The 25,494-nt window shown below is 41.5% G+C and overlaps 1 protein-coding gene across 6 annotated transcripts in view; it reads left to right on the top strand.

Moving 5' to 3' along the window:
• Positions 1 to 25,494, top strand: part of aopep (aminopeptidase O (putative)) — a 169,497-nt gene that overhangs the window by 80,762 nt on the left and 63,241 nt on the right. For all 6 annotated transcript variants that reach the window (XM_078396152.1, XM_078396151.1, XM_078396156.1 and 3 more), the window contains 2 exons: positions 13,791 to 13,853; positions 14,085 to 14,174. In XM_078396152.1, the coding sequence (XP_078252278.1) occupies positions 13,791 to 13,853; positions 14,085 to 14,174 (153 nt within the window). The remainder of the gene's footprint in view (positions 1 to 13,790; positions 13,854 to 14,084; positions 14,175 to 25,494) is intronic.

Below are 25,494 nucleotides of genomic sequence, written 5' to 3'. Positions count from 1 at the left end.
AAGATAAGAGATTGAGAAAAACGTTTCTCCCCCACCCCTGACATAAAACACACCAGAGAACATTAACACAAACTTTTAAAACACACTAAAAATAACAAAAAAGATGAAAAGACATACACTGTTGGTGAGGCTGCCATCGCTGACGGCGCCACCCGGTGGAACAAGCTTTACAAAAGAAATATGTGTCTCAGGAAATTTAGTAACGGACAATACCGAAGCAAAAGGGAAGTGTAAATTTATGTTATGTTAGACTATAAGAAGCATATTGAAGCACTGTAAAAAATAAAATTGTAATATACTGTATATCATGATTGAATGGTTGTAATTGTTCAGAAAGGTTCAGGAGGCAAGAACTCTTTGTTTTTGTTCTGCAAGAGAAAACTGAGAGAGGACCCAATAGGGTTGAAATAGAGAAACCATTTTTACTTTTAGAAAAGGTTAGAATCAAAGAATAAAAACACCAAGATATTAAATGAAGAACATGGGAGGAATCATTTTACATCGGATGAATATAGAACTTGCTCCCACAGGTTCAGTTAGATGGGCCCAGCAAATCTAAGGTGAAGCACGATGCATTCTTGAAAGCAAAACAAATAACCAGATATTGGGGGAGGGTTGGAAAAATTAATCCGAGTGTGAGCAGGCGCTTTCAGATCATAAATAGCAGCTTGGACCGTGGCTAATTAGCCTGTTTTAAATCTTTAGTGTCTGTGTAATTCTATTCAGTAAGGTTAAGTAATAAATTAAAATTGACTTGAAGGGGAAAACTAAACAAAAGTTTAAGAGTACTGCACTTTACTCACAAACACTGCCTAACACTAGATTAAGCAAAAATCAAATTTATTTTAGCCTCAGAAATTTAAATCAGTGTTGAGTGTGTTTGAAGAAAATCTGAAGCTGCATGTGCATCGCGATAATTTCAGTCATGCCATTGATTCCTTCCATGAAGTGTAATTTTAGTGGAGTATTGGTTAGTATGTCAACAAAATGAGACCTGAGCAGTTTGTTCTTTTGCATGTCAATCTGTTAAAGAAGTCACAATGTTCATATGGCTGACCTGAGCTGATAGCTGTTATACCTAAAATGTAGAAACAAAGAACTGCATATGCTGGTTTATACAAAAGATAAACACAAAGTGCTGGAGTAACTCAGCAAGTTAGGCAGCATCTGTGGACAAAAAGGATGAATAAGGATCCCGACCCGAAATGTTACCCATCCTTTTTCTCCAGAGATGCTGCCTGACCCTCTGAGTTACTCCAACACTTTGTTTCTATCTTTAGCTGGGCCTCTCCTGCGGGCTGGGCAACCCTCCCCCAACTGACATGGCACTCACCCACTTCATCCCCCCTCAATCCCCCTTTCCCCCCCCCCCCCCCTCCACCCCTGCCCCTCCCACTTCATCACCCCTCAACCCCCCTTATCCCCCCCCCCCCCCCTAAGAGACTCTTAGGGTCTCTCTGGCACTCCCCTCTTCCCCTCGCATTTTCAGGTACAATTTATGTAGAATTTGTTTTGTGTGTTTGGCTGAGTCTGTGATGCTGCTGCAGTTAACATGTTAATTGTACCTGTACCAAACCTTACTTGTGTATGCTTGTGTATGTGGAAATAGACTCTACTTTACTTGATTGCATCCCTCAATTAGAGCAGAGAACTGCGATGAATCAAGGATTGTGTACTTAAAAAAATAATAATAAAGTTAGTACGATAAAATGCTCCATGGGCATATTAAAATATTTTTAAAACTATATAACGTAATGATGTAGTTAAACCTATCCCACCCAGCAAATATGCCTACCGATTTTGCAGATTGCAAAATTTTTTAATTTTTTAATGTTAATCCTGCAAATTAGATGAGGCCTTACCAATACACTATAATAAGGGAATTCTCCTTCAAATTCATCTTTAGGACCTCTATTTAGGAAAGCATTGCTATGAGTACCTTTTCATCTGTGCTATTTGGTTGAATAGGAGGAATTAAAGAACATTGTCAATAAAGTTTGAGGATAATATACAAGGGTTACTGACACCCACCATTATCTCCCAAATGCCAAAGCAAAGGTAGGTTTATCTGATCTCATAAGAGTTGGAATGTGTTCAGGCTGAAAGTTGCCAGACTGACTACAACAGAGCACTACCACTGCAGCACAGTGGCATAGTTGGTGGAGCTGCTGCCTCACAATGCCAGAGACCTGGGTTCAGTCGTGACCTTTGGTTCTTTCTGTATGGAGTTTGCATGTTCTCCTCCAGAGGCTCTGGTTTCCTCCCACATACCAAAGATGTGCAGTTTTGTAGGTTAATTGGCCTCTGTAAATTGCCCACTAGTATGTAGAGAGTGGATGCAAAAATGGGATAACATAGAACTAGTGTGTATAGGTGATCGATGGTTGGCATGGGCTGAAGGGCCTGTTTTAATGCTGGATCTCTAAACTAAATTAAGCGCAGTGATATATGATGACCACTGGACTCCTGCCAATTTGGTGTTTAAACATGCATTGCAATGACTCAAAGCCTCCACCTCTAACTGAAATATCTGAAATAGAGATTTATATTTCCTTCCGATTCGAGGTGAATAAGCAACAGGATTTCAGTTCCATTAATTGGCCTTGAACAATTTCATGAGGAGAAAATGAGGAAGTGACATACAAGTCAAATTCAATCTAAAATGAGACAAAACAAACTGGGAGAGAGAAAAAACAGACAAAGAAATGTTTTTTTTGAAACACAAAATCTTCTCGGAACAATTTGTTACTTGGGGAAATTATCTACACAGTTTTATTTGTTTCCTTTCTGGGCCTTTGGAAGTGAAGGAGATTGAAAAACGATACACCGATCAGCCAAAACATTATGACCACTGACAGGTGAAGTGAATAACATTGGTTATCTTGTTACAATGGCACCTGTCAAGGGGTGGGATACATTAAGCAGCAAGTGGACAGTCAGTTCTTAAAGTTGATGTGTTGGATGCAGGAGAAATGGGCAGGAGTAAACACCTGAGCGACTTTGACAAGGGCCAAATTGTTATGGCCAGATGACTGGGTCAGAGCATCTCTGAAACGGCAAGGCTTGTGGGGTGCTCCCGGTCAGCAGTGGTGAGTACCTACTGACAGTGGTCCGAGAAGAGACAAACCACAAACCGGCAACAGGTGTTGGACGCCCAAGGCTCATCAATGCGCGAGGGCAATGAAGGCTATCCCGTCTGGTCCGAACGACTGTGGGAAGACGACGAGGGAGTGTGATGCTCTGGGCAATGTTCTGCTGGGAAACCCTGGGTGCGGCCATTCATGTGGGTGTCAATTTGACACATGTCACCTACCTAAACATCGATGCAGACCAGGTACACCCCTTCATGGCAATGGTATTCGCTGATGGCAGTGGCCTCTTTCAGCAGGATAATGCGCCCTGCCACACTGCACACATTGTTCGGGAATGGTTTGAGGAACATGATGAAGTGTTCACGGTGTTGCCCTGGCCTCCAAATTCTCCAGATCTCAATCCAATTGCAACTTACAGGACTTGAAGGATCTGCTGCTGATGTTTTGGTGTCAGATACCACAGTTCACCTTCAGGGGTCTTGTAGAGTCCATGCCTTGGTGGGTCGGCGCTGTTTTGGCGGCACACGGAGGACCAATAGCCTATTAAGTAGGTGGTCATAATGATTTGGCTCATCGGTGTATGTTATGCCTTTTACTGGGTGCTCATGAAATGTATCGCCAGGCCTAAGTGGTTGCAGTGAGATTAGTTTCTACTTATGGCGTATATCCGGTCAGTTTATGTAAGTGCATGCGTTATAATTTCCTGATGGTTTCTGAAATGGAAGCAAATAGTTATGCAAACGTACAAATCGGGAGCATGAGGAGGCCACTCAGCCCCTGGAGTTTAGAAGAATAAATATAAACTAATTCTAGATTCCCTCGTGGAAAAATCCTCTCCATATTCATCCTGTCAACGCCCCTCAAGATCTTGGGTTTAAATCAAATCCATTCTTAGTCTTCTAAATTCCGGCTAACACAAGCACAGCCTGTCCAACAATTTCTTATAAGACAAGCCTTTTTGAGGTATCAATCTGGTAAACCTTCTCTGAACTACTCCAACACTTTCACGTTCTACCTTAAATAAGGAACCAACTTTGTACACAGTACCCTGGATATGATCGCATCAACACCTTAAATGATAAATAAACGATTTTTTAGCAATGGATTATATCTTGATGTGTTCATATTTCTGTCCCTCCACTACAGGCATAATATACCTGCACTGTGTACCATTTGCAAAACCCATGGCAGACATTAACCTTGCAAACCCATGACCCTTGTCACCTTAAGGCAATGCTTAACATTGCTGCATTTACAATTATTTGGTAAATTTTCATTATATTTAACCTGAGTATTGATACCTCCTTGTTTCTAGTTATGCTGTGGATTTGAAGACATTAGAATGGACTTGTTTGTAGTGAAAATCTGTGGCCCAGTGTCTTGATCAGTAGAAGTGTTATTCGTCATGCTGCTGAGACAAACTTAACCCAGGTGATTCCTGACCAAAATTGAATTGGTTTAGTGGACCGTAGCACTGCTAGTATAATTTACTTGATGCATCCTCAACTGTGGAATCATTCATGAATGCTTTGGATTGATGTACACTGTTCATTGCTGGAAAGGGCACATTTGTCTGGTCTCATTTGTGGACAAGATCAGGTCTGCATATGAAAGCTAACCCTGCAAAATGAGGCACCTATATTATTATATATTCTCCCTCACGTGAAGAATGTTCACTTGTACAGCTGCTACATATCCACACAAAGAAAATCCAAAAATTATCTTTGAACAAGTAAAATTGACAATGTGTCATTAATTTTCCTTTTGCTTAGTTTTTCGATCATAGTGTTTTGCAACAATTTATTAATATACATGGTGTTGTGTGCCATGGAGGTCACAATTCACATTTAGAATCTGTCATTAAATTGGGAATATTAATGTAGAAAGCCAATGGTACTGAAAGATTTAAAAATGTTGAAAGAAAAATTGAATCCAGAGGGAAAAGAAACAAGCGAATGACTGTTGTGTTGCAAATACGACCAAATATTTTTTTTAATCTTATATTTAACTGGCAACTTTAATGATGTTGAAGCATCCAAAAATATGTTACAGACAAAATATTTGCAAAGTTCAGTATTTTGCAGTGTAGAAATGTGACAGTCAATTTGCATAAATCAAAGTCCCACAAATGAACAGTGATCAAATAATGTGTAGGTTGCTTTTGAATGGAGAACATTGTTGGTCGGACAGATAGAGAAAGAGGCTGGAGGGTGTTATGTATAAATACGGTGAGGTACATGTATAATGCAAATCTTGCTTGCAGCAACATCACAGGGAAATAGACTCAGACAACACACAAAAAAATTAGAAGGATGAGGGGGGGATCTCATTGAAACTTACCAAATAATGAAAGGCCTGAATAAAGTGAATGTGGAGAGGATTTTTGTTCACTAGTGGGAAAGTATAGGACCGGAGGACACAGTTACAGAATAAAAGGACGTACCTGTTAGAAAGGAGATGAGGAGGAATTTCTTTAGCCGGAGGGTGGTGAATCTGTGGAATTCATTGCCCCAGATGATTGTGGAGGCCAGGTCTTTTGTGAAGTGGAGTTTGACAGGTTTTTGATAGTAAGGGTGTCAAAGGTTATGGGGTGAACGGGATTGAGAGAAAAAGGTGGATCAGCCATGAAGGATGTGCAAAAACACAAGACTTTAGTGCAAAATACGATAAGAAAACCAGATCCTGATAAGGCAGGAAGTGTTCTGTTGTGTTTCATTGCCCTGGTAGGATTAATTGTAATCGTAATCGTAATTAATTTATTAGCCAAGTAAGTTTTACAGCATACAAAGAATTTGATTGTGCCATACAGTCATACTAAAAAAAAGCACCACACAAATACATTAAAAAATTAACATAAACATCCACCACAGCGGCTCCACCATATTCCCCACTGTACAGGAAGGCAATAAAGTCTTATCTTCTTTCCTCCTTTTCTCCCGCAGTCGGGGCAGTCGAACCATCCGCAGTCAGGGCGATCGAAGCTCCCGCAGCCGGCATTCGATGCTCCCACGGCAGGGCGGTGGAAGCTCCTGCGGCTTGGAGCTCCCGAAGTCGGGCGGGGGGCACGGTAGCGCAGCGGTAGAGTTGCTGCTTTACAGCGAATGCAGCGCCGGAGACTCAGGTTCGATCCTGACTACGGGTGCTGTACTGTAAGGAGTTTGTATCCCGTGACCTGCATGGGTTTTCTCCGAGATCTTCGGTTTCCTCCCACACTCCAAAGACGTACAGGTATGTAGGTTAATTGACTGGGTAAATGTAAAAATTGTCCCTAGTGTGTGTAGGATAGTGTTAATAGTGTTAGTGTGCGGGGATCGCTGGGCGGCGCGGACTTGGTGGGCCGAAAAGGCCTGTTTCCGCGCTGTATATATGAAATGAAATGAAAAATGAAATGAAGTCGGTCCCGAATCAGGGACCGTCAGCTCCACGGTTAAGCCTGCAGGCTCCCGCGGTTGGAGCTCCCAAAGTCGATCCCCAGCAAGAGGCTGCCAGCTCTACGATGTTAGGCCGCAGCGCGGACGGTGATACGATACGAAAAAACATTGCATCTCCGTCGAGAAACGAGATTTTAAAAGCTTCCTCCACCCCCCACATAATACAAAACTAAAGGTACACTAAAACATACATTTAACAACAGACTTAAAAACAACAAAGAAGAAAAATACAAGACTGAGCTTTGGCAGGTTGTGCAGGTCAGTGTAAAAATCTGGTAGTTGTCTGAAAGTAGCTATTCCTGAACCTGGTGTTGTGGGACTTTAGGTTCTTGTACTTCCTACCTGACAAGAACCAACTCATCCCTATCAGCTGATCTGAGACCTACTTCCAATTTTGCTGCAAATTCTGCAGCAGATGTAATTACCACTGCATCTTATCTTTCCCTTCATATTGATTTGGAGAGATTGTGCTGCTTGTTTTCCAGAGGGCTGTTGCAAAATTAGTAATTTACATTAAAACAACAAGGGATTTATCAAAGTCAAAGTGAGTTATGCTGACCAATTCTGTCAAAATAATTTTATCTACATAGAACTTTATGTGCCTTGCTCTGCATTGTATATCTATTCTGATGCTATTCTGTGCACGCAGTAAAATGAGGATTGTAATTAAATTGGAGGATGTGGTGCAAGATGCTATGAGATATTACTGACCTAGTAACTGGGAGGGGAGATTTGTTATGTTGCAAAATAGCCTTGTTATGCAAACATATCAGTATCAGTATTCTCAAATCTTTTGCAAAGCTGAATTATAAGAGAAACATCTTCACATGAAGGGCAATGAGCACTTGTTTAGAAATTCCACCAGACTGATGTGAAGTGAAGTGAAGTGAGGATGAAGATATTTCCATCATAAAGTTGTATATAGTAGAATATGTTAGGCCATTGGCACTCAAAATCCAATTAACTAAAATCAAAAATGCATCTTGCGTGGAAATTTACATCTCTGGGATGCAAGACCATAACCCCATAGGAAAATATAGAGATGTTTTACACTAGACCGATATATACAAAGTATTACTACTACAAGTCTTGGTTAATGATTCGGGGATGGTTGGGAAATGGAAGTTATGTTGTGGTAGATCTTTTTAGGGCCAAATATCAGAATGGTGCATCAAAATACTTCTAATCTGAGTTTTATAGTGCATTAACGGGTTTTCAAGCAGATTATTAGAGATTATTTTTATTTTGCGTATAGATGTAAATCAACAGGTACTTCTACCAGAATGTGTTTCTCCACACACTAAAAGAAAATAACACGATCGATGAATTAGGGAACACTCGGTATTGCACTGGCCTAATTGGTCATAATACAATTTCAATTGGGATCTAGAGAACCATTTACAAATTACTTTCGAAAATGGCAAGCAAAAAAAAAAGCCTCCTTTGAAAAAATGTTACCATGTAACCTCCCCACAGTAACCTCCCCATTGTCTCTTACATGACAACATGCAGTCTGTCAGTTTCACCACAGTTGTCTACTGAAATTGACAAGTGATCACAGCTTTTAGTATTTTTAGCGTCAAATGGGATAGTCAAGGATGGAGTTAAAGGGAAAGAGAGTAAAGGGATAGTTAATGACCCCAGAATTAACAGGAAAGAAAGCTCACAAAGGGATAGGAGAGTATGGCCAAGTGTAATAGGGATCGATGTGAAGGGTGAGATGAGTAAAGAATTAAAAGTATTGTATATGTATGCGTGAAGTATAAGAAGTAAAGTAGATGAGCTTGAGGCTCAGTTAGAGGTTGGTAGATATGACATTGTGGGGATTACAGAGACGTGGCTGCAGGAGGATCGGGCCTGGGAACTTAACATTCAGGGTTATACATCCTATAGAAAGGACAGGCAGGTGGGCAGAGGCGGTGGGGTAGCTCTGCTGGTGAGGGATGAAATTCAGTCCCTTGCGAGGGAAGACATAGGGACTGACGAGGTAGAGTCACTGAGGGTAGAGGTAGAGTTGAGGAATTGTAAAGGCAAGAAGACACTAATTGGTGTTATCTACACGCGCCCAAATAGTAGCCCGGATGTAGGGTGTAAGATGCAGCAGGAGTTAAAACTGGCATGTAAGAAAAGTAATGCCACTGTGGTGATGGGCGATTTCAATATGCAGGTAGACTGGGAAAATCAGGTTGGTTCTGGACCCCAAGAAAGAGAGTTGTAGAGTGCCTCCGAGATGGATTCTTAGAGCAGCTTGTAATGGAGCCTACCAGAGAAAAGGCAATTCTGGATTTAGTGTTGTCCAAAGAACCAGATTTGATAAGAGACCTCGAGGTAAAGGAACCGACCGTTTGGAGGTAGTGATCATAATATGATTTGTTTTAATCTGCAATTTGAGAAGAAGGTTAAATCGGAAGTGTCAGTGTGCAGTTGAACAAAGGGGAATATGAAGGCATGAGAAAGGAGCTGGCCAAGGTAGACTGGAAAGGGATCCTAGCAGGATTGATGGTGGAACAGCAATGGCAGGAATTTCTGGGCATAATCCGGAAGGCGCAGGATCATTTTATTCCAAAAATGAAGAAAGATTCTAAGGGGAGTAGGAGGCAACCGTGGCTGACAAGGGAAGTTAGGGATGGAATAAAACTAAAAGAAAAGATGTATAACACAGCAAAGAGTAGCCGGAAGCCAGAGGATTGGGAAACTCATAGGACAACAGAAGGTAACAAAACAGGCAATACAGGCTGAAAAGATGAAGTACGAGGGGAAGCTGGCCAAGAATATAAAGAAGGACAGTAAAAGCTGCTTTAGATATGTTAAGAGATAAAGAGTAGCAAAGTCATATGTGGGTCCCTTGAAGGCAAACATGGGTGAAATTATTATGGGTAACAAGGAAATGGCAGAAGAGTTGAACAGGTACTTCGGATCTGTCTTCACTAAGGAAGACACAAACAATCTCCCAGATGTACTGGAGGACAGAGGATCTAGTGGGGTAGAGGAACTAAAAGAAATTTTCATTAGGCGAGAAATAGTATTGGGTAGACTAATGGGACTGAAGGATGATAAATCCCCTGGGCCTGATGGTCTGCATCCCAGGGTCCTCGGGGAGGTGGCTCTAGAAAGAGTGGACGCATTGGTGATCATTTTCCAATATTCAATAGATTCAGGATCGGTTCCTGTGGATTGGAGGATAGCTAATGTTATCCCACTTTTCAAGAAAGGAGCGAGAGAGAAAAGGGGGAATTACAGACCAGTTAGCCTGACTTCGGTGGTGGGAAAGATGCTGGAGTCTATTATTAAAGAGGTAATAACGGTGCATTTGGATAGCAGTAAAAGGAAATGTCCAAATCAGCATTGATTTATGAAAGGGAAATCATGCTTGACATCTTCTGGAATTTTTTGAGGACGTGACAAGTAAAATGGATGAAGGGGAGCCAGTGGATGTAGTGTATCTAGACTTTCAGAAAGCCTTTGATAAGGTCCCGCACGGGAGATTGGTGACTAAAATTAGAGCACATGATATTGGGGGTAGGGTGTTGACATGGATAGGAAATTGGTTGGCAGACAGGAAACAAAGAGTAGGAGTAAACGGATCTTTTTCTGAATGGAAGGCAGTGGCGAGTGGAGTGCCACAAGGCTCGGTGTTGGGGCCGCAACTGTTTACCATATATATCAATGATTTGGAAGAGGGAATTGGAAGCAACACTAGCAAGTTTGCGGATGACACAAAGCTGGGTGGCAGTGTAAACTGAAGAGATTATTAGGAGGTTGCAGGGTGATCTGGACAGGTTGAGTGAGTGGGCAGATGTTGGGCAGATGCAGTATAATATAGATAAATGTGAGGTTATGCACCTTGGCGGCAGAAACAAGGAGGCGGATTATTATCTCAATGGAGTTAGGTTAGGTAAGGGGAGGTGCAGCGAGACCTGGGTGTCCTTGTACACCAATCACTGAAAGTTGGCGTGCAGGTACAGTAGGCAGTGAAGAAAGCTCATGGAATGTTGGCCTTCATAACAAGAGTATTTCAGTATAGAAGTAAAGAGGTTCTTCTGCAGTTGTATAGGGCCCTGGTAAGACCACATCTGGAGTATTGTGTACAGTTTTGGTCTCCTAATTTGTGGAAGGACATCCTTGTAAGTGAGGCAGTGCAGTGTAGGTTCACGAGATTGATCCCTGGGATGGTGGGACTGACATATGAGAAAAGATTGAAAAGACTAGGCTTGTTTACACTGGAGTTTACAAGGATGAGAGGGGATCTTATCGAAACATATAAAATTATAAAAGGACTGGACAAGCTAGATGCAGATTTTTTTTCCCCAATGTTGGGCGAGTCCAGAACCAGGGGCCACAGTCTTAGAATAAAGGGGAGGCCATTTAAAACTGAGGTGAGAAAAAACTTTTTCACCCAGAGAGTTGTGAATTTGTGGAATTCTCTGCCACAGAGGGCAGTGGAAGCCAAATCACTGGATGGATTTAAGAGAGTTAGATAGAGCTCGAGGGGCTAGTGGAATCAAGGGATATGGGGAGAAGGCAGGCACGGGGTATTGATTGGGGACGATCAGCCATGATCACAATGAATCGAAGGGCTCGAAGGGCCAAATGGCCTCCTCCTGCACCTATTTTCTATGTTTCTATTAATAACAATAAACTTATGGCTATCAAAAAGATATATAATTTTGAAAATCATGCTGGGGAAAGGTCTTTATTATTGAGTCTGAAACATTCTAACCACTATTAATACAATCGATTTATAGCATGATTTTCTATACCATGAGGTTTCTTAGGAACACACCTATCCCATTATAGTAGAATTACCTGCACTGATTTGTTCCTAAAACACCTCGTGTTATAGAAAATTGCTTTATAAAGACAATTGCATAAAAGGAGTTAGGGCCTAAGAATTGTAGACCAGCAATAACAAAGTTATTAATAACAATAGATTGATTGTCAATAACAATAGATTGATTGTCAATACAATAGATTGATTGTCAATAACAATAAATCGCTTGATGACTTCAATGGTCACTCGTGGTTAAAGTTGCAGCTGTGTTCTTAGAGAGACAATGAACATAGAACAGTATAACACAGGAACAGGCCCTTTGGCCCACAAGGTCCATGCCAAACATGATGCTAAGTTAAACTAATCACCTCTGCCTGCATGCGATCCATATTCCTCCATTCGCTGCATATCCATTTGCCTATCCAAAAACCTCTTAATTGCCACAATCATATCTGCTGCCACCACCATCCCTGGCAGCGCATTCAAGCATCCATCGCTCTATGTATTTTTTTGTAATTGCCCTATACATTTCCTTCATAACTTCCCATCTCTTGTATTCAATGTCCAGACCAATGAAGTCAAGCATATCATACGTCTTCTTTAAAGTTACTAAATAAGTTTAGTACCTTCTTTCAGGAAGTTATGGACTCCGTGCCACTTTCAAGGAACTAAGGGCTTGGACGCCAAGGATCGTCTATACATCATTGCTGTTAATGAGGAACACAATGAATCAATGAATAACTTTGTATCTTCTCTGGCCAGGCAAGATCCGGAGAACTGGAGACTGTTGAAGTAAAGATAATCTAGGAAAATATAGGCCAATGAGCCTCATGTCAGTGGTAGGGAAGCTGTTGGAGAGGATTCTTCAGGAAAGGATTTACCCACATTCAGAAGGGCGAATTATGGTCAGTTAGCATAGCTTTGCTCATCAAAGATCATGTTTTATGAGCTTGACAAGTTTTTGAAGGGGTTACGAAGATGATTGACGAGGGTAGAACTGTGAATATTGCCTAATGGGTTTTAGTAAGGTGTTTGATAAGGTCCCTCATGGTCAGCTGATACAGAAGATTAAGATGCATGGGATCAATGGTGATTTGGTCATTTGGATCCAGAATTGGCTTTCTCAGAGAAGACAGGTTGTGGTGGAAGGGTATTATTCTGGCTGGAGGTCAATGACCAGTTTAATTCTGCAAGCACCTGTGCTGGAACCACTGTTATTTGAAATATATATAAATGACTTGGGATGTAAATATAGATGGGTTGATTCGTAAGTTTGCAGACAATACCAAAATTGATTGAGTTGCGGACCGTGGGGAAGACGTGTCAAAGTACACAGCTATAGAAATGGGTTGAGAAATGGCAGATTGGGTTTCATCCAAATAAGTGTAAGGTGTTGTGGTTTGATGTCCAGTTTTACCTTGCAATGATCGCAAGAAGCATGAGATTTGGTTGATTAGCCACAGAACTGTAAAGTGTGCATTTTAAGAACTTTTGTTCTATTGGGTTAATTTTGAGAGTGACTATAAATATTTTTGGCAAAAGGATTATCTGGGAATTGTACTGTTAGCGCGTTATTTCTGCCTGCAAACGAACAGTGAAATTGGTAGTCAAACTACACACATGATCGTAGCTAAAAATGAAATGCCATTGTAAGTAGGTTCCCCTTTAACTTTCAAGTGGAGGCATCGATGCGTTTGGGTGGTTAAGATTAAACTGTCGTAAGAATGCAAAATCAGCGACGTGCTCCATTTGTCTGAACTTGCCATGTTGGCAGCCCTGAATACAAGTGTTCTGTTATTGTGTAGACTGACAGCGGTTAGTAGGGGCAGTGCGTTCGCGTTACGCAGGACAATGAGGCTTTTGCTGGCTGAATGATCAATGTTGGATCAGGTTCACTTTCACATTCCCCAGCTCCTACTCGCCACCCATCTACACATAGGGCGGCACCACACCAAACAAACACATACAAAGCATGAAGCCGGTCTTCTGTCTCTTAAGACTCCGCAAGAATCCGAAGGAGTTTGCTTTCTATTCTTTTTAAGGATGTTTGGGAAATTGCTTGCGCAAGGCAGGCAGGCAGCGCGTCGTGGCGGTGCAGCTGGTCGCGCCTCGCTCCCCGTGGAACGTTGTGTCGGCGGGAGGGGAATCCTCGCGCCCGGGCCACGTGGAGCCGCCAGATGACTCCCGCGCTCTTCCTTGCCCTGCCCGGAGCGGAGCCGCTCCAAGAGAGCAAGGCAATCGAGCGTCTTTAGATGACTACTGCAACGCTGCCTATGCATCGCAAACTCGCTTCGCAGCCTTCTGCCACGGCCGTGGGCTGCTAGGGAGATGGAGCGGCACCCCGGCGACGCGAGCACTAATACTGGGGGTGGGGGGTGGTCTGGGCTGCAACGCAGTTGGAAGGATTTCATTAAAACAACAACAACAAAAATGAAGTTTACCCCGCCGGGTTTTAAAAATGTGAAATTTCAGACTTTTTTTCCCCTCTGGCTTTAGCCCCTTTTGGATGACGCTGTGAAGTGGACAGAAACTCGACTTGTCCGTGAAGTGCGGGATGAGGTGAGAAATGCTGGTTATTAATTAATTGTAAACTTCTAATTAGCGATTGGTCAAATTTCTTTAAATATCTCGCAGCCCGCGTTGCCTTTTATGTCTTATTTTGTTGCGGAATGGATTTGTTCATCGGAAAAGGAGTCGGGAACACGATAAGTCACCTATCTACCTCTGCTGATTCCATGTAGCGAAATGTATCAAACCTGTAATTTTCGTAACCGTACTTCTTAACATCAGGTCACGAAATGGGCAGGAATCAATCAAAGGTTCGGAAAAGGCTCCCGTAAAAGAAAGCGCCGCCGCAAGCACGAGATGACTTTCGGAGAGGTATGTGTGTGAGAATTGTTTGGAAATATCCCGAAGCTTCCTCTCAAAGTACAGTAAATTCTGTTATCGCCCATTTCCGAGTGGTTAGACATGGACAGGTTCTAAAAATGTTGGAAACAAAGGAAAATCAACGCGTTGGAAGATTAAGGGCAGTTGGGAAATGTTTTCATATGTATAGTAAATTTCAATATATTTAAAATTGTTGATATTTTAAAGGGAAACCGCATTTTCCTAAAATCAACAAATAGGACGTTTGGTTGAAAAAATTAGAGATACGCAGCAGATTTTTTTTTAAAAGCAATGTAGGGGGATTGTAACAAGTGTGATTAAAGAAAAACGCTCAGCAAGCCATGTTAATTTTGATAATAGAAATTCATATCAATATTTTGTTTAATGTGGAGTGCAAAGAACAAAGTTATAACTTTTAAAAAAGTGTTAATTATACCATTATTAAAGCATTGTCTTGATTTTCTTTTGATCTGCCATTTTTCTTTTCCCTTTGTCTTTACAAAGACAAGTAAAGTTTTGAAAGCTGTTTCAAGTATCACTTCACTACGTAAAGGCCCTGCTGGCTTTTCATGTTAGCCTGACTGCACAGTCATCATAATTAAGTCTTTTTTTGTCATCATCCAACAAAGATGCAGCAACATTTTCCAGGACTAGCTGCTTACGTTAATGCTAAAACTTGATTTTGCAGCTTTATTCTTGTCGTTGCAGTAGCTTTCAATAAATACTTTAACTAATATTGTAGTCCTTTGGTTAGACCTCATTCTGAGCAATGCATCCAACACAGGTCACCAAGGAATAGTTAAGGGGCACGAGTCTCAGAGACATTGCATAGAAGGAAATGTTACTTTTTCCTACAGGATGTATTTGTCACCGGTGATATTGCCAGATATAACATTTCTATTGATTCTGAAGAATGATCCCGACCCAAAATGTTACCTGTCCATTTCCTCTACAGATGCCACTTGAACCGCTGAGTTCCTCCATCATTTTCTGTTTTGCTCAAGAGTGCAGCTTCTGCAGTTCTTTGTGTCTCCATTGCATCATCATTATTGGCCCATATTTATTCGGAACTGCCTTGCATGAAACAAATCTTTCTTTTCATTGTTAAGTTCAATTTTGTGATTGGTGTGTGTTTGTTTGTGATACAAAATTGAACAAATGTATCAAAAAGATGTTTGGCATTTGGTTGCTCCTTGTGAAAAATACAACAAGGACATGTTGCAAAACCACAGCGCTGGACCGTGAGATTTTCTGGTCCATTATTTTAATGGGTGGAACATCGCAGGTCCAGGACCAGCAACGTACTCGTTTATGCCACCTGTGAATTCTACTCACAGCAAATTCTGAAATAAAAATAAAACTTCAAACTTCCCCAATTCTGTTCTGATCAGTGTTCCATTTGCCACATCATTTTGTTCATCTATTTTCCTTTATATCTTATTATGCTTAATTTTCCACTTTATATTGCCAGCAAACTTGGAAGTGTTACAATCGCTGTCCATGCACAAGTCTTGTACATGATTAAATTAAAACACGGAAGTGAACGGGAAATGTTGAATTTGAAACATGCTGTATAAATGTCAGCATTAATCAGTCTGAGTTTTTAAGGAGAACTTTTTAAAAACACCAATTAATTTAATTGGCTATGGATCATTGTTTTGCACACAAGAAAAAAACATTGTCATTATGTCCATGTTTCTTTGAAAACACTGTGCCAGCTTGGTAATATTACACTTTATTATTAATGTTTACAAAGATATGACATAGATTTAAGTCTGCTCATAGGAAGAAAACAGCCTTTGCTCAGATTTATTACACATACATTCTGGGGATTCCAGTGCCTTTTATCTGATGTTCATAATGATTAAAATGTGTTATCCGTAGACATATTTGCATTATGTTTCAGGATAAAAACAGCTTATCTGTAGAAAAAAATTGCAAGTTGAAACAAGTTATGTCAAGATTTATAGCTTACCTTTGAACGTACACATCTTAGCAATTATCATAAGGCTGTTTACTAGTCTTGGCTCGGTTATTTAGGATGAATTATAGATGTGTGATGAGCTTGGTGGAGCCAGTGGCAAGCTGTGGAAACAACCCACAATTGCCTGACTAAAGTTAATGATTGTTGCATAATTCAACATTTATCGGTTGGGATTTGTATTTTTAAATATGACAGGAAAGTAGGATATCACAAGCAATTTCCCATCAGGCTGTAAAGATAAAACGAGGCAATGGAGATTAAATTCAATTTCTAAAACTTACTTACAGATAACATTGTCCAGAGATTAAATTATTATTAACAAAATATCTTTTGAAATTCTTGCTCATAAATTAGAAGGGTTCAATATAATTTAACATTCATTTTATTGGGAACTTATAAGGTTGCCATTTCTCAGTTGATGCTGTAAAGTAACAAGTTGCATTGGTACACTTATTTTAGAGTTTTGATAGATTCCTATATATAAAAAGAGTGAAGCTTTTGATCCATTAGCAGCCTAATTCAGAGTAAAAACATTTACGACTTCCTTTGTGGTAAATTTATTCCACCCATGGGGATTTTGTGAGCCATTTTCTTGCAATTTTATTTAATGATTTTTATTTTCATTGTGCCATTTTTTCTAACTTAAGTTGTTATCTTGAATAGTTTATTTGTAAGAATCCCCAAACCCATTGACTTTCTATGGTGAAGAACCTTGCAGGTTTAATCTGGTGGAATGTTTGAAACTAGATTTTCGGCAATACAACTAAAGTACAGTGTTGCTTTTGGATTATGCTTTTCTCAAATAGATAATAGTTTACAGTTATAAAATGCAAATAACCACAGAAGCTATAAAACATTTTGATCCACATGGTTTCTTAGAAATGGAGCAACAAATAAATTGTAAATTCCATTAAGAAAGTAAGAACTCTGGGTTTCATCCATTTAGGGTTTATCGGTTGGAATCTGTCATCATTATGAGAATTGCGTATAAAATAATGCAAGCAATTCCTTTGGTATTAAATATAAAGGAGAAACTTTCATGATTTTGGTCTAAGTTGTGCTGAGAGATAGCCAGGGAATGCTGAATAACAGCCAAACTGATAATTTGGCAGACTGAGGTTGTGCATGACAAGATTTGGAAGTCCAGATTCCAATATATCTGATTGTTGGCTGCTAGATTCACCATTGAGTCCAGCGGCAGATCAATAATATGCCGAGGAAAGAACTCGGATACATTTTGCACCTTGCTTTAGGTCTTATGCAAGGGTGACTGACATACAGGAGAGACCCCTGGGGCTTTAAATGGCATTGCCAACGCTGCAGAAAGGAAGGTGCAGGTTGATACTTATTTTGTTTCATAAGTTATTATCAGGATATGAATTTTGAAGCTTGCTCTGCCTTACTGGATGTGGAGATACAGCTTGTTCAACTGCCTGCATCTAGAGGAGATGCTTGAGTAGAGGGAGGGATGGGGTGGTGGAGGAGAGTGGCAGTGAGGTTGAGGAATGAGAAAAGCCAGGGTAACTTTCTGTAAGCATGTTAGTAGCATGCAGGTCCCAAAACGTGCTGCCCCAGCAATAACAGTTGACTAATCTTGCTTGATCTTTGTTCTTCTCATTAGAGCAAATTGTAATAGTTGTCTTTTCCTTAAATTACTTGTCTGCTTTTTCAGGTCTATATATACATTAACGTCTTGACCTTGCATTTACCACAATTTTCGTATGGTACTATCTATAAACTAAAACTATCGTTTGTTTGTTTGTTTGTTCCTGAACTATAGCCAAAACGGTACACAATAGCGCGACAATTTTAGGCCCACCTTACTCACCGTTGGAAGAAGTTTAATTGAAATTGGTGGTGTTATATTTTTTAAGTTATTCACATTTTAAAGTTTAAATCTATCTCCGAGGGAGGGAGAGGGGCAGGGAGGGAGGGGGATGGAGGGGAGGGGGGAGAGGGTGAGGGGGGAGGAGGGGGTTTGAGGAGAAGGGAAAGGGGAGGGAGGGAAGAGAGGGGGAAGTGGGGGAGGAGAGGGTGCTGCACCAATGCAGGAGAGCTGTGGGCCCGACGGGTCCACTTGGTCTAGTATGTGATAAAGAGGACACTACTACATTCTACATACATAGCTAGATTTTGAAAAGGTCTGTTCAATTCTGCTGCATTATTGATCAACCACAATGCATCATATTGAATTTTCCATTTTTACAGAACTGTATTTTGCTGCTTTTCTTCTAAACTCTAAGTAGACTCTTTCAGCTAATCTCTTCATTAATCTAAGTTGAATATTGTACATGATGACAGAAATATGACCATCTTGGTCACTATGCTTCAGTCCATATAACACAGTTGTTTCATTATTTGCAGATAACTTGTGTGAAAAGCTATGGAACATTCATCAGTATGATGGTGTTCATTGACACCAGGAAAATGAATGTTGGTAGTAAAAAACATACTTCTATTTGCAAATGGAATGAATATGCATGACTCGGTGTAAAAAAAGCAATGTAATTAGATGTTGTTCAATCACTGAATAGACTTTTTTATAGGATTTAACAAGTGGGTGCTCATAATTCATTGATGTTATTAATGGTTTACTTGATTGAGATGAGTATAAATGGAACTGAACATTATAACATAAGTTATATTAAACTGCCTTTCTTATGTTGCTATCTCCAATAATAGTAACATTTCTGCATTGATATTGGGCCCAAAGTATTTTGTCCTTACTTGGGTGATTATGCAGAATATCTGCATACAATACAATACAATATATCTTTATTGTCATTGTACAGGGGTACAACGAGATTGTTAATGCGACTTCCATACGATGCAATAAATTAATTAGCTAATCAACAGAAATTTAGACAGCCCAGAGAAACAAAATTAGAAACAGTTAAAACAGTATAAAGTGCAAATAGGTCTGTGCTGGGTCGATGTGCGACGTGACCATCCGGCTCAGCAGGACCGGTTCAGAGCAGCTACAGCCCTGGGGATGAAGCAGTTCCTGAGTCTGGAGGTGCGGGCGTAGAAGGCCTTGTAGTGTCTGCCAGATGGTAGAGGTTTGAACAGACTATTGCAGGGGTGTGAGGAGTCTTTATGAATGCTGGTGGCTTTCCTGAAGCATCGTGTGTTGTAGATGCCCTCCAAGGCTGGCAGCTGTGTCCCGATAATCTTTTGAGCTCTGTAGACTACCCGCTGAAGAGCTCTCCTCTCTGTCTCCGTGCAGCTGAGATACCACACAGGGATGCCATGTGTTAGGATGCTCTCTGATGCAGCGGTAGAAGGTCGCCAGCAGCTGTTGGGGCAGACCAGACTTTTTCAGTGTTCTCAGGTAGAACAGTCATTGCTGCGCCTTCTTGACCAGGTGTTAGTGGACCATGTGAGGTCCTCTGAAATTTGAGTGCCCAGAAACTTGACGCTGGACACTCTCTCCACACTGTCCCCGTTGATAAAGATCGGAGCTTATTTCCCATTATGTGACCTTCGGAAGTTGATGATCAGCTCCTTGGTCTTAGAGGTGTTTAGGGACAGGTTGTTATCTGAGCACCAGTCCACCAGGTTCTGCACCTCCGCTCTGTAGTGTGTTTCATCACCGTTGGTGATCAGCCCGATCACCGTTGTGTCGTCTGCAAACTTGATAATGGTGTTGGTGTCGAATGCAGGAACACAGTCGTGTGTGAATAGGGAGTAGAGCATGGGGCTCAAAACACAGCCCTGTGGTGTGCCGGTACTCAGGGTGATAGTGGAGGACAGGTGCAGGCCCATTCTCACTGCCTGTGGTCGCTCCATCAAGAAATTCAGGATCCAGTCGCATAACAACGAGTTGAGGCCTAGCTGGTGGAGTTTGGTGATGAGCTTGGTGGGGATGACCGTGTTGAAGGCAGAGCTATAATCTATGAATAGCATCCTCACGTACGTGCTCTGTCTATCCAGGTGAGTCAGGACAGTGTGAAGAGCCAGAGAGATGGCGTCCTCTGTGGATCTGTTTCCCCTGTATGCGAATTGATGCGAGTCCAGTGAGGCAGGGATGCTGGATTTGATGTGTGAAAGGACCAGCCTTTCAAAGCACTTCATGATAATAGGAGTTAGGGCAACCGGACGGTAGTCGTTCAGGTCGGTGATTTTTGCTTTTTTCGGCACCGGCACTATGGTAGCTGACTTCAGGCACTTGGGGACCGTAGCCAGAGATAACGACAGGTTAAAGATCCTGGTGAATACCTCAGCCAGCTGTTCAGCACAGTCCCTAAGTACCCTTCCTTGAACTCCATCCGGGCCTGCAGCCTTATGTGGGTTGACCCTTCGCAGAGCGCGCTGTACTTCCTGTGTGCTCAATTTTAAGACCTGTCCCTCCGCCTTGGCTGGGGTTCTTCCACTCAAGGTGGTGTTGCCAGTTTCGAAGCGGGCAAAGAAGGTGTTAAGCTCGTTGGTTAGTGTGACATCACTGGGGGCAGGCAGGGCTCCTCTTGTAGTCAGTGATGTCCCTGACCCTGCCACATGCTTCTGGTGTCCGTGGTGTTGAAGTGGTCTTCCACCCGTTGCCTGTGGGTGTCTTTGACCCTTTTTATACCTTTGTTCAGGTTTGACCTGGCAACACTGTGTGCTGAAGTGTCACCTGATTTAAAGGCATTGTTGCGTGCCCTCAACAGATTCTGTACCTCCTTGTTCATCCATGGTTTCCGGTTTGGGAACATCTTTGTTTCCTTGGCCACTGTGACATTCTCCACACAGCAGTTGATGTAGAAGAGCACAGTGGATGTGCACTCCTCCAAGTCTACCTCTGAACCACAGGTCACCTGTTGTGCAAACAGGTCCCAGTCGGTGCGATCAAAGCAGTCCTGGAGTTGTAGGGTGGCGTCCTCGGTTCATATTTTGACCGTCTTAATTGTAGGTTTGGTCTCGCGGATGAGGGGTTTGTATGCGGGCAGTAGAAACAGTGAGAGATGATCGGATTGTCTCAGAGGTGGGCACGGGAGAGCTCTGAAGGCGTCTTTTATGTTGGTATACACTTTATCCAGCATGTTTGAGCCCCTGGTAAGGCACTGCACATGCTGGTGGAATTTGCGGAGTGCGGCTCGTAGGTCAACCTGATTAAAGTCCCCTGATTAAAGTCCCCTGAGATTAGTCTCCTAATCTCCTAATCTGAGGAAAGACATTCTTGCCATAGAGGGAGTACAGAGAAGGTTCACCAGATTGATTCCTGGGATGGCAGGACTTTCATATGAAGAAAGACTGGATAGACTCGGCTTGTACTCGCTGGAATTTAGAAGATTGAGGGGGGATCTTATAGAAACTTACAAAATTCTTAAGGGGTTGGACAGGCTAGATGCAGGAAGATTGTTCCCGATGTTGGGGAAGTCCAGAACAAGGGGTCACAGTTTAAGGATAAGGGAGAAGTCTTTTAGGACACACTGCGGTAGTACTGAGGGAGTGACACACTGTGGAGTACTACTGATGCAGTGGCATATAGAAATAAATACAATTGAGATGTGATGGCCATTACAAAGATTTGGTTACAGATTTGAGGTATATCTGGATTTGAATGCTGAACGATAATTGACATTTAGGACCAGTAGGAAGCTAGGAAAAGGAAGAAGAGATCATCCGTGGGCGGCACGGTAGCGCAGCGGTAGAGTTGCTGCTTTACAGCGAATGCAGCGCCGGAGACTCAGGTTCGATCCTGACTACGGGTGCTGCACTGTAAGGAGTTTGTACGTTCTCCCCGTGACCTGCGTGGGTTTTCTCCGAGATCTTCGGTTTCCTCCCACACTCCAAAGACGTACAGGTATGTAGGTTAATTGGCTGGGTAAATGTAAAAATTGTCCCTAGTGGGTGTAGGATAGTGTTAATGTACGGGGATCACTGGGCGGCACGGACTTGGAGGGCCGAAAAGGCCTGTTTCCGGCTGTATATATATGATATATGATATGATATGATATGATATCCTAATGCAGTGGAGAGAAATTACCTGTGTTCATAAAAATAGGTTATAGAAGCAGTTTGGGGAGAGATGATAAATAATAAAGGGAAGAAGTCACTTGTTGGAGTGGCGTATAGCTTCCCTACCAGTGACCAGATGGTATGATAGAATATTAGGGAAGAAATAGTGGGAAGTTGCTGGAAAGGTATAATAATCACTCTCAATTTGAGCACATTTTCAAGCAACCAGAGAATAGACCACGGGAAATAGACAACGGGACCAATTAATAGCTTTTTTTGTAAAGGCATCCTAAGGAAGCTTTCAGTTTGAGAGAGTTAAGAATGGGTCCGGGATCAGCCTTTTAAACTTCTAAAAGAGAATTATGAATGCATGAGAGCAGAGCTATCTAGAGAAGTAGTAAATGATGGGATTGCTTAGTCCAGATGCCACTGCAAACATTTGTGGGGATCTGTAAAAATGCACTGATTGGAATCTTTCCAACAATAAAGAAAAAATATTTCAACGATTGGCATAAAAAAGTAAATATAAAAGCATATAACTGTGCAAAAATATGAGTTGATCTGGAGATTGGACAGAATTTGTATTAAAAAAAAAATATGACTAAGGGTAAGAAGGAAATAAATAGAGAATGAGATAAAGCTAATCAGAAACAATGATAATTGCATGAATTGGAAAGAAGGGAGAAATTCAGGGAAAATTTACCATTACTGAAGAAGTGGCACTGAACAAACTATATGATTTGTAAGCTGAAAAGTCATCCAGTCCTGCAGAGCTTCAGTGTAGTGTCTGAAAACGAGCGGCCAGTTGCATTGCCGATCCTTTGGTTTTGATTTTCCAAAATTCTCCAGATTCCACTGGCTTGGATAAGAACAAATGTAAGTCCTTCAAAAAGAGGGATAGACGGGAAGCAGCAACTATAGAACAGGTTGATTAATTTTCCATAGTGTATATGTTAGAAACCATCATTGAAGACGTTCCATCGTGTCATTTCGAAAAATTAAAAGTAATCTAACAAAGTGAGCATGATTTTGGAAAGGAGAAGTTGCATTTGACAAATTTACTGGAGTTCTTTGGAAACAATATCATTGCAGCTCTTTCAGGGATAAAATAGGAAGTACTCTTGACTGAACACAGTGTCATGCAGAAACTAATTAAAAGTGTGTTTAAAAGGGAAATGGTCCTGAATAAAACAAAAAACTAACCGCAGAATGAAATGGGAGGATATTAGAATTTGCTAATGGACACGATGTTTCCAACGGCAATCAAAAGTAACTATTTTTAATTGCTGTAGCCTTGAAGTATTAATAAGGAAAAAGCATGCAACCTATCATGATCAAACAAAATGGAGTGAGATAAAAATAATGTCCTTGAAATAAGGAAATTGACTTTTCAGACCAGTTTCAAGCTCTTAAATCTTGAGGGTTAATGATTATTTTACAACGTTGAGAAAGGTTTGAGTAGAGATCTGTGAGTTTGTGGCGATCATTGTGACGGAAGTAATGAACATTCTGGAGGAGGAAGAAATTGGAAACTTAGACTTCATATTTTTTTTAAAAAGACAAAACACACCTGCAACTGACAACCAACTAATCTATTTTCTGTTATCAGGACTGAGGTACAGTATAACATGACAGGATGATCTGAGGACAAGCATTGATTAGAATGCCTCAAGCTCTGATTAGTTTCGTTTTTTAGTTTAGAGATACAGCGCGGAAACAGGCCCTTCGCCCCACCGAGTCCGCACCGACCAACGATCCCTGCACACTAACACTATCCTACACACTAGGGACAATCTACATTTTTTTTTTTACTGATGCCAATTAACCCACAAACCTGTACATCTTTGGAATGTGGGAAGACATAACAAGAGGAGTTGAGTATAGGAGCAAAGAGGTCCTTCTACAGTTGTACCGGGCCCTGGTGAGACCGCACCTGGAGTACTGTGTGCAGTTTTGGTCTCCAAATTTGAGGAAGGATATTCTTGCTATTGAGGGCGTGCAGCGTAGGTTCACTAGTTTAATTCCCGGAATGGCGGGACTGTCGTATGTTGAAAGGCTGGAGCAATTAGGCTTGTATACACTGGAGTTTAGAAGGATGAGGGGGGATCTTATTGAAACATATAAGATAATTAGGGGATTGGACACATTAGAGGCAGGAAACATGTTCCCAATGTTGGGGGAGTCCAGAACAAGGGGCCACAGTTTAAGAATAAGGGGTAGGCCATTTAGAACGGAGATGAGGAAGAACTTTTTCAGTCAGAGAGTGGTGAAGGTGTGGAATTCTCTGCCTCAGAAGGCAGTGGAGGCCAGTTCGTTGGATGCTTTCAAGAGAGAGCTGGATAGAGCTCTTAAGGATAGCGGAGTGAGGGGGTATGGGGAGAAGGCAGAAACGGGGTACTGATTGAGAGTGATCAGCCATGATCGCATTGAATGGCGGTGCTGGTTCGAAGGGCTGAATGGCCTACTCCTGCACCTATTGTCTATTGTCTATTGTCTAAACCAGAGATCCCAGTGAAAACCCACACAGGTCACGGGGAGAACTTACAATGTCCGTACAGGCAGACCCGTAGTCAGGATCGAACTCGGGTCTCTGGTGCTGCAAGGTAGCTGCTCTACTGCTGCTCTACTGTGCTGCCTGATGATGATAACTACTTTTTCTCTTAGTGACTTGGATCAGAATATCAATATAAATATCTTAATTTATATCAAAATGCGAGAGAATGTAAGCAAGGAAAAAGTCCCAAATCTAAAGCCTAGAAATGCATCCAAAGTTAAACACAAAATGCTGGACTAACTCAGTGGGACAGGCAGCATCTCTGGAGAGATGAAATGGGTGACGTTTCGGGCCTAGACCCTTCTTCTTATCCAAAATGTCATCCATTCCTTCTCTCCAGAGATGTTGCCTGTCCTGCTAAGTTACCACAGCATTTTGTGTCTACCTTCGGTGTAAACCAGAATCTGCAGTTCCTTCCTACACAATGTATCCAAAGTTAGTGGGGTTAAACCTTGGTAGGTTGCTTCTGAAATTTTGTTCCGTATAAACATTTAGGCCTAACCAGTCAATGGGAAATGAAATATAAAGCAGCCAAGTGTTGAGCATTATATTTGGAAAGGGGCTGGGTGGCCAATGTACTCTTTAAATTACATTAAAATATCCAAGGATGAAGTTGAGATTTGAGTTTTAATATCGTCGTATTATAACCACCATACAGCCCTGGACCACAAACCAGTTTAGTCCTTTGAAATAAAAAGGCATTTAGAAACTTTGGAATTTGTATGTCTCAATGCCTCTTAAATGTAGTAGTTGTATCAGATTCCATCATCTCCAGCAATACATTCCAGATATTGAAGCCTTAAAAAATAAAATCTTACCTCTCAGATCCCTTTAAA

Source organism: Rhinoraja longicauda, chromosome 3, assembly GCF_053455715.1.
Source record: "Rhinoraja longicauda isolate Sanriku21f chromosome 3, sRhiLon1.1, whole genome shotgun sequence".
Lineage (NCBI taxonomy): Eukaryota > Metazoa > Chordata > Chondrichthyes > Rajiformes > Arhynchobatidae > Rhinoraja > Rhinoraja longicauda.
This window is presented reverse-complemented; position numbering and strand designations above follow the sequence as displayed.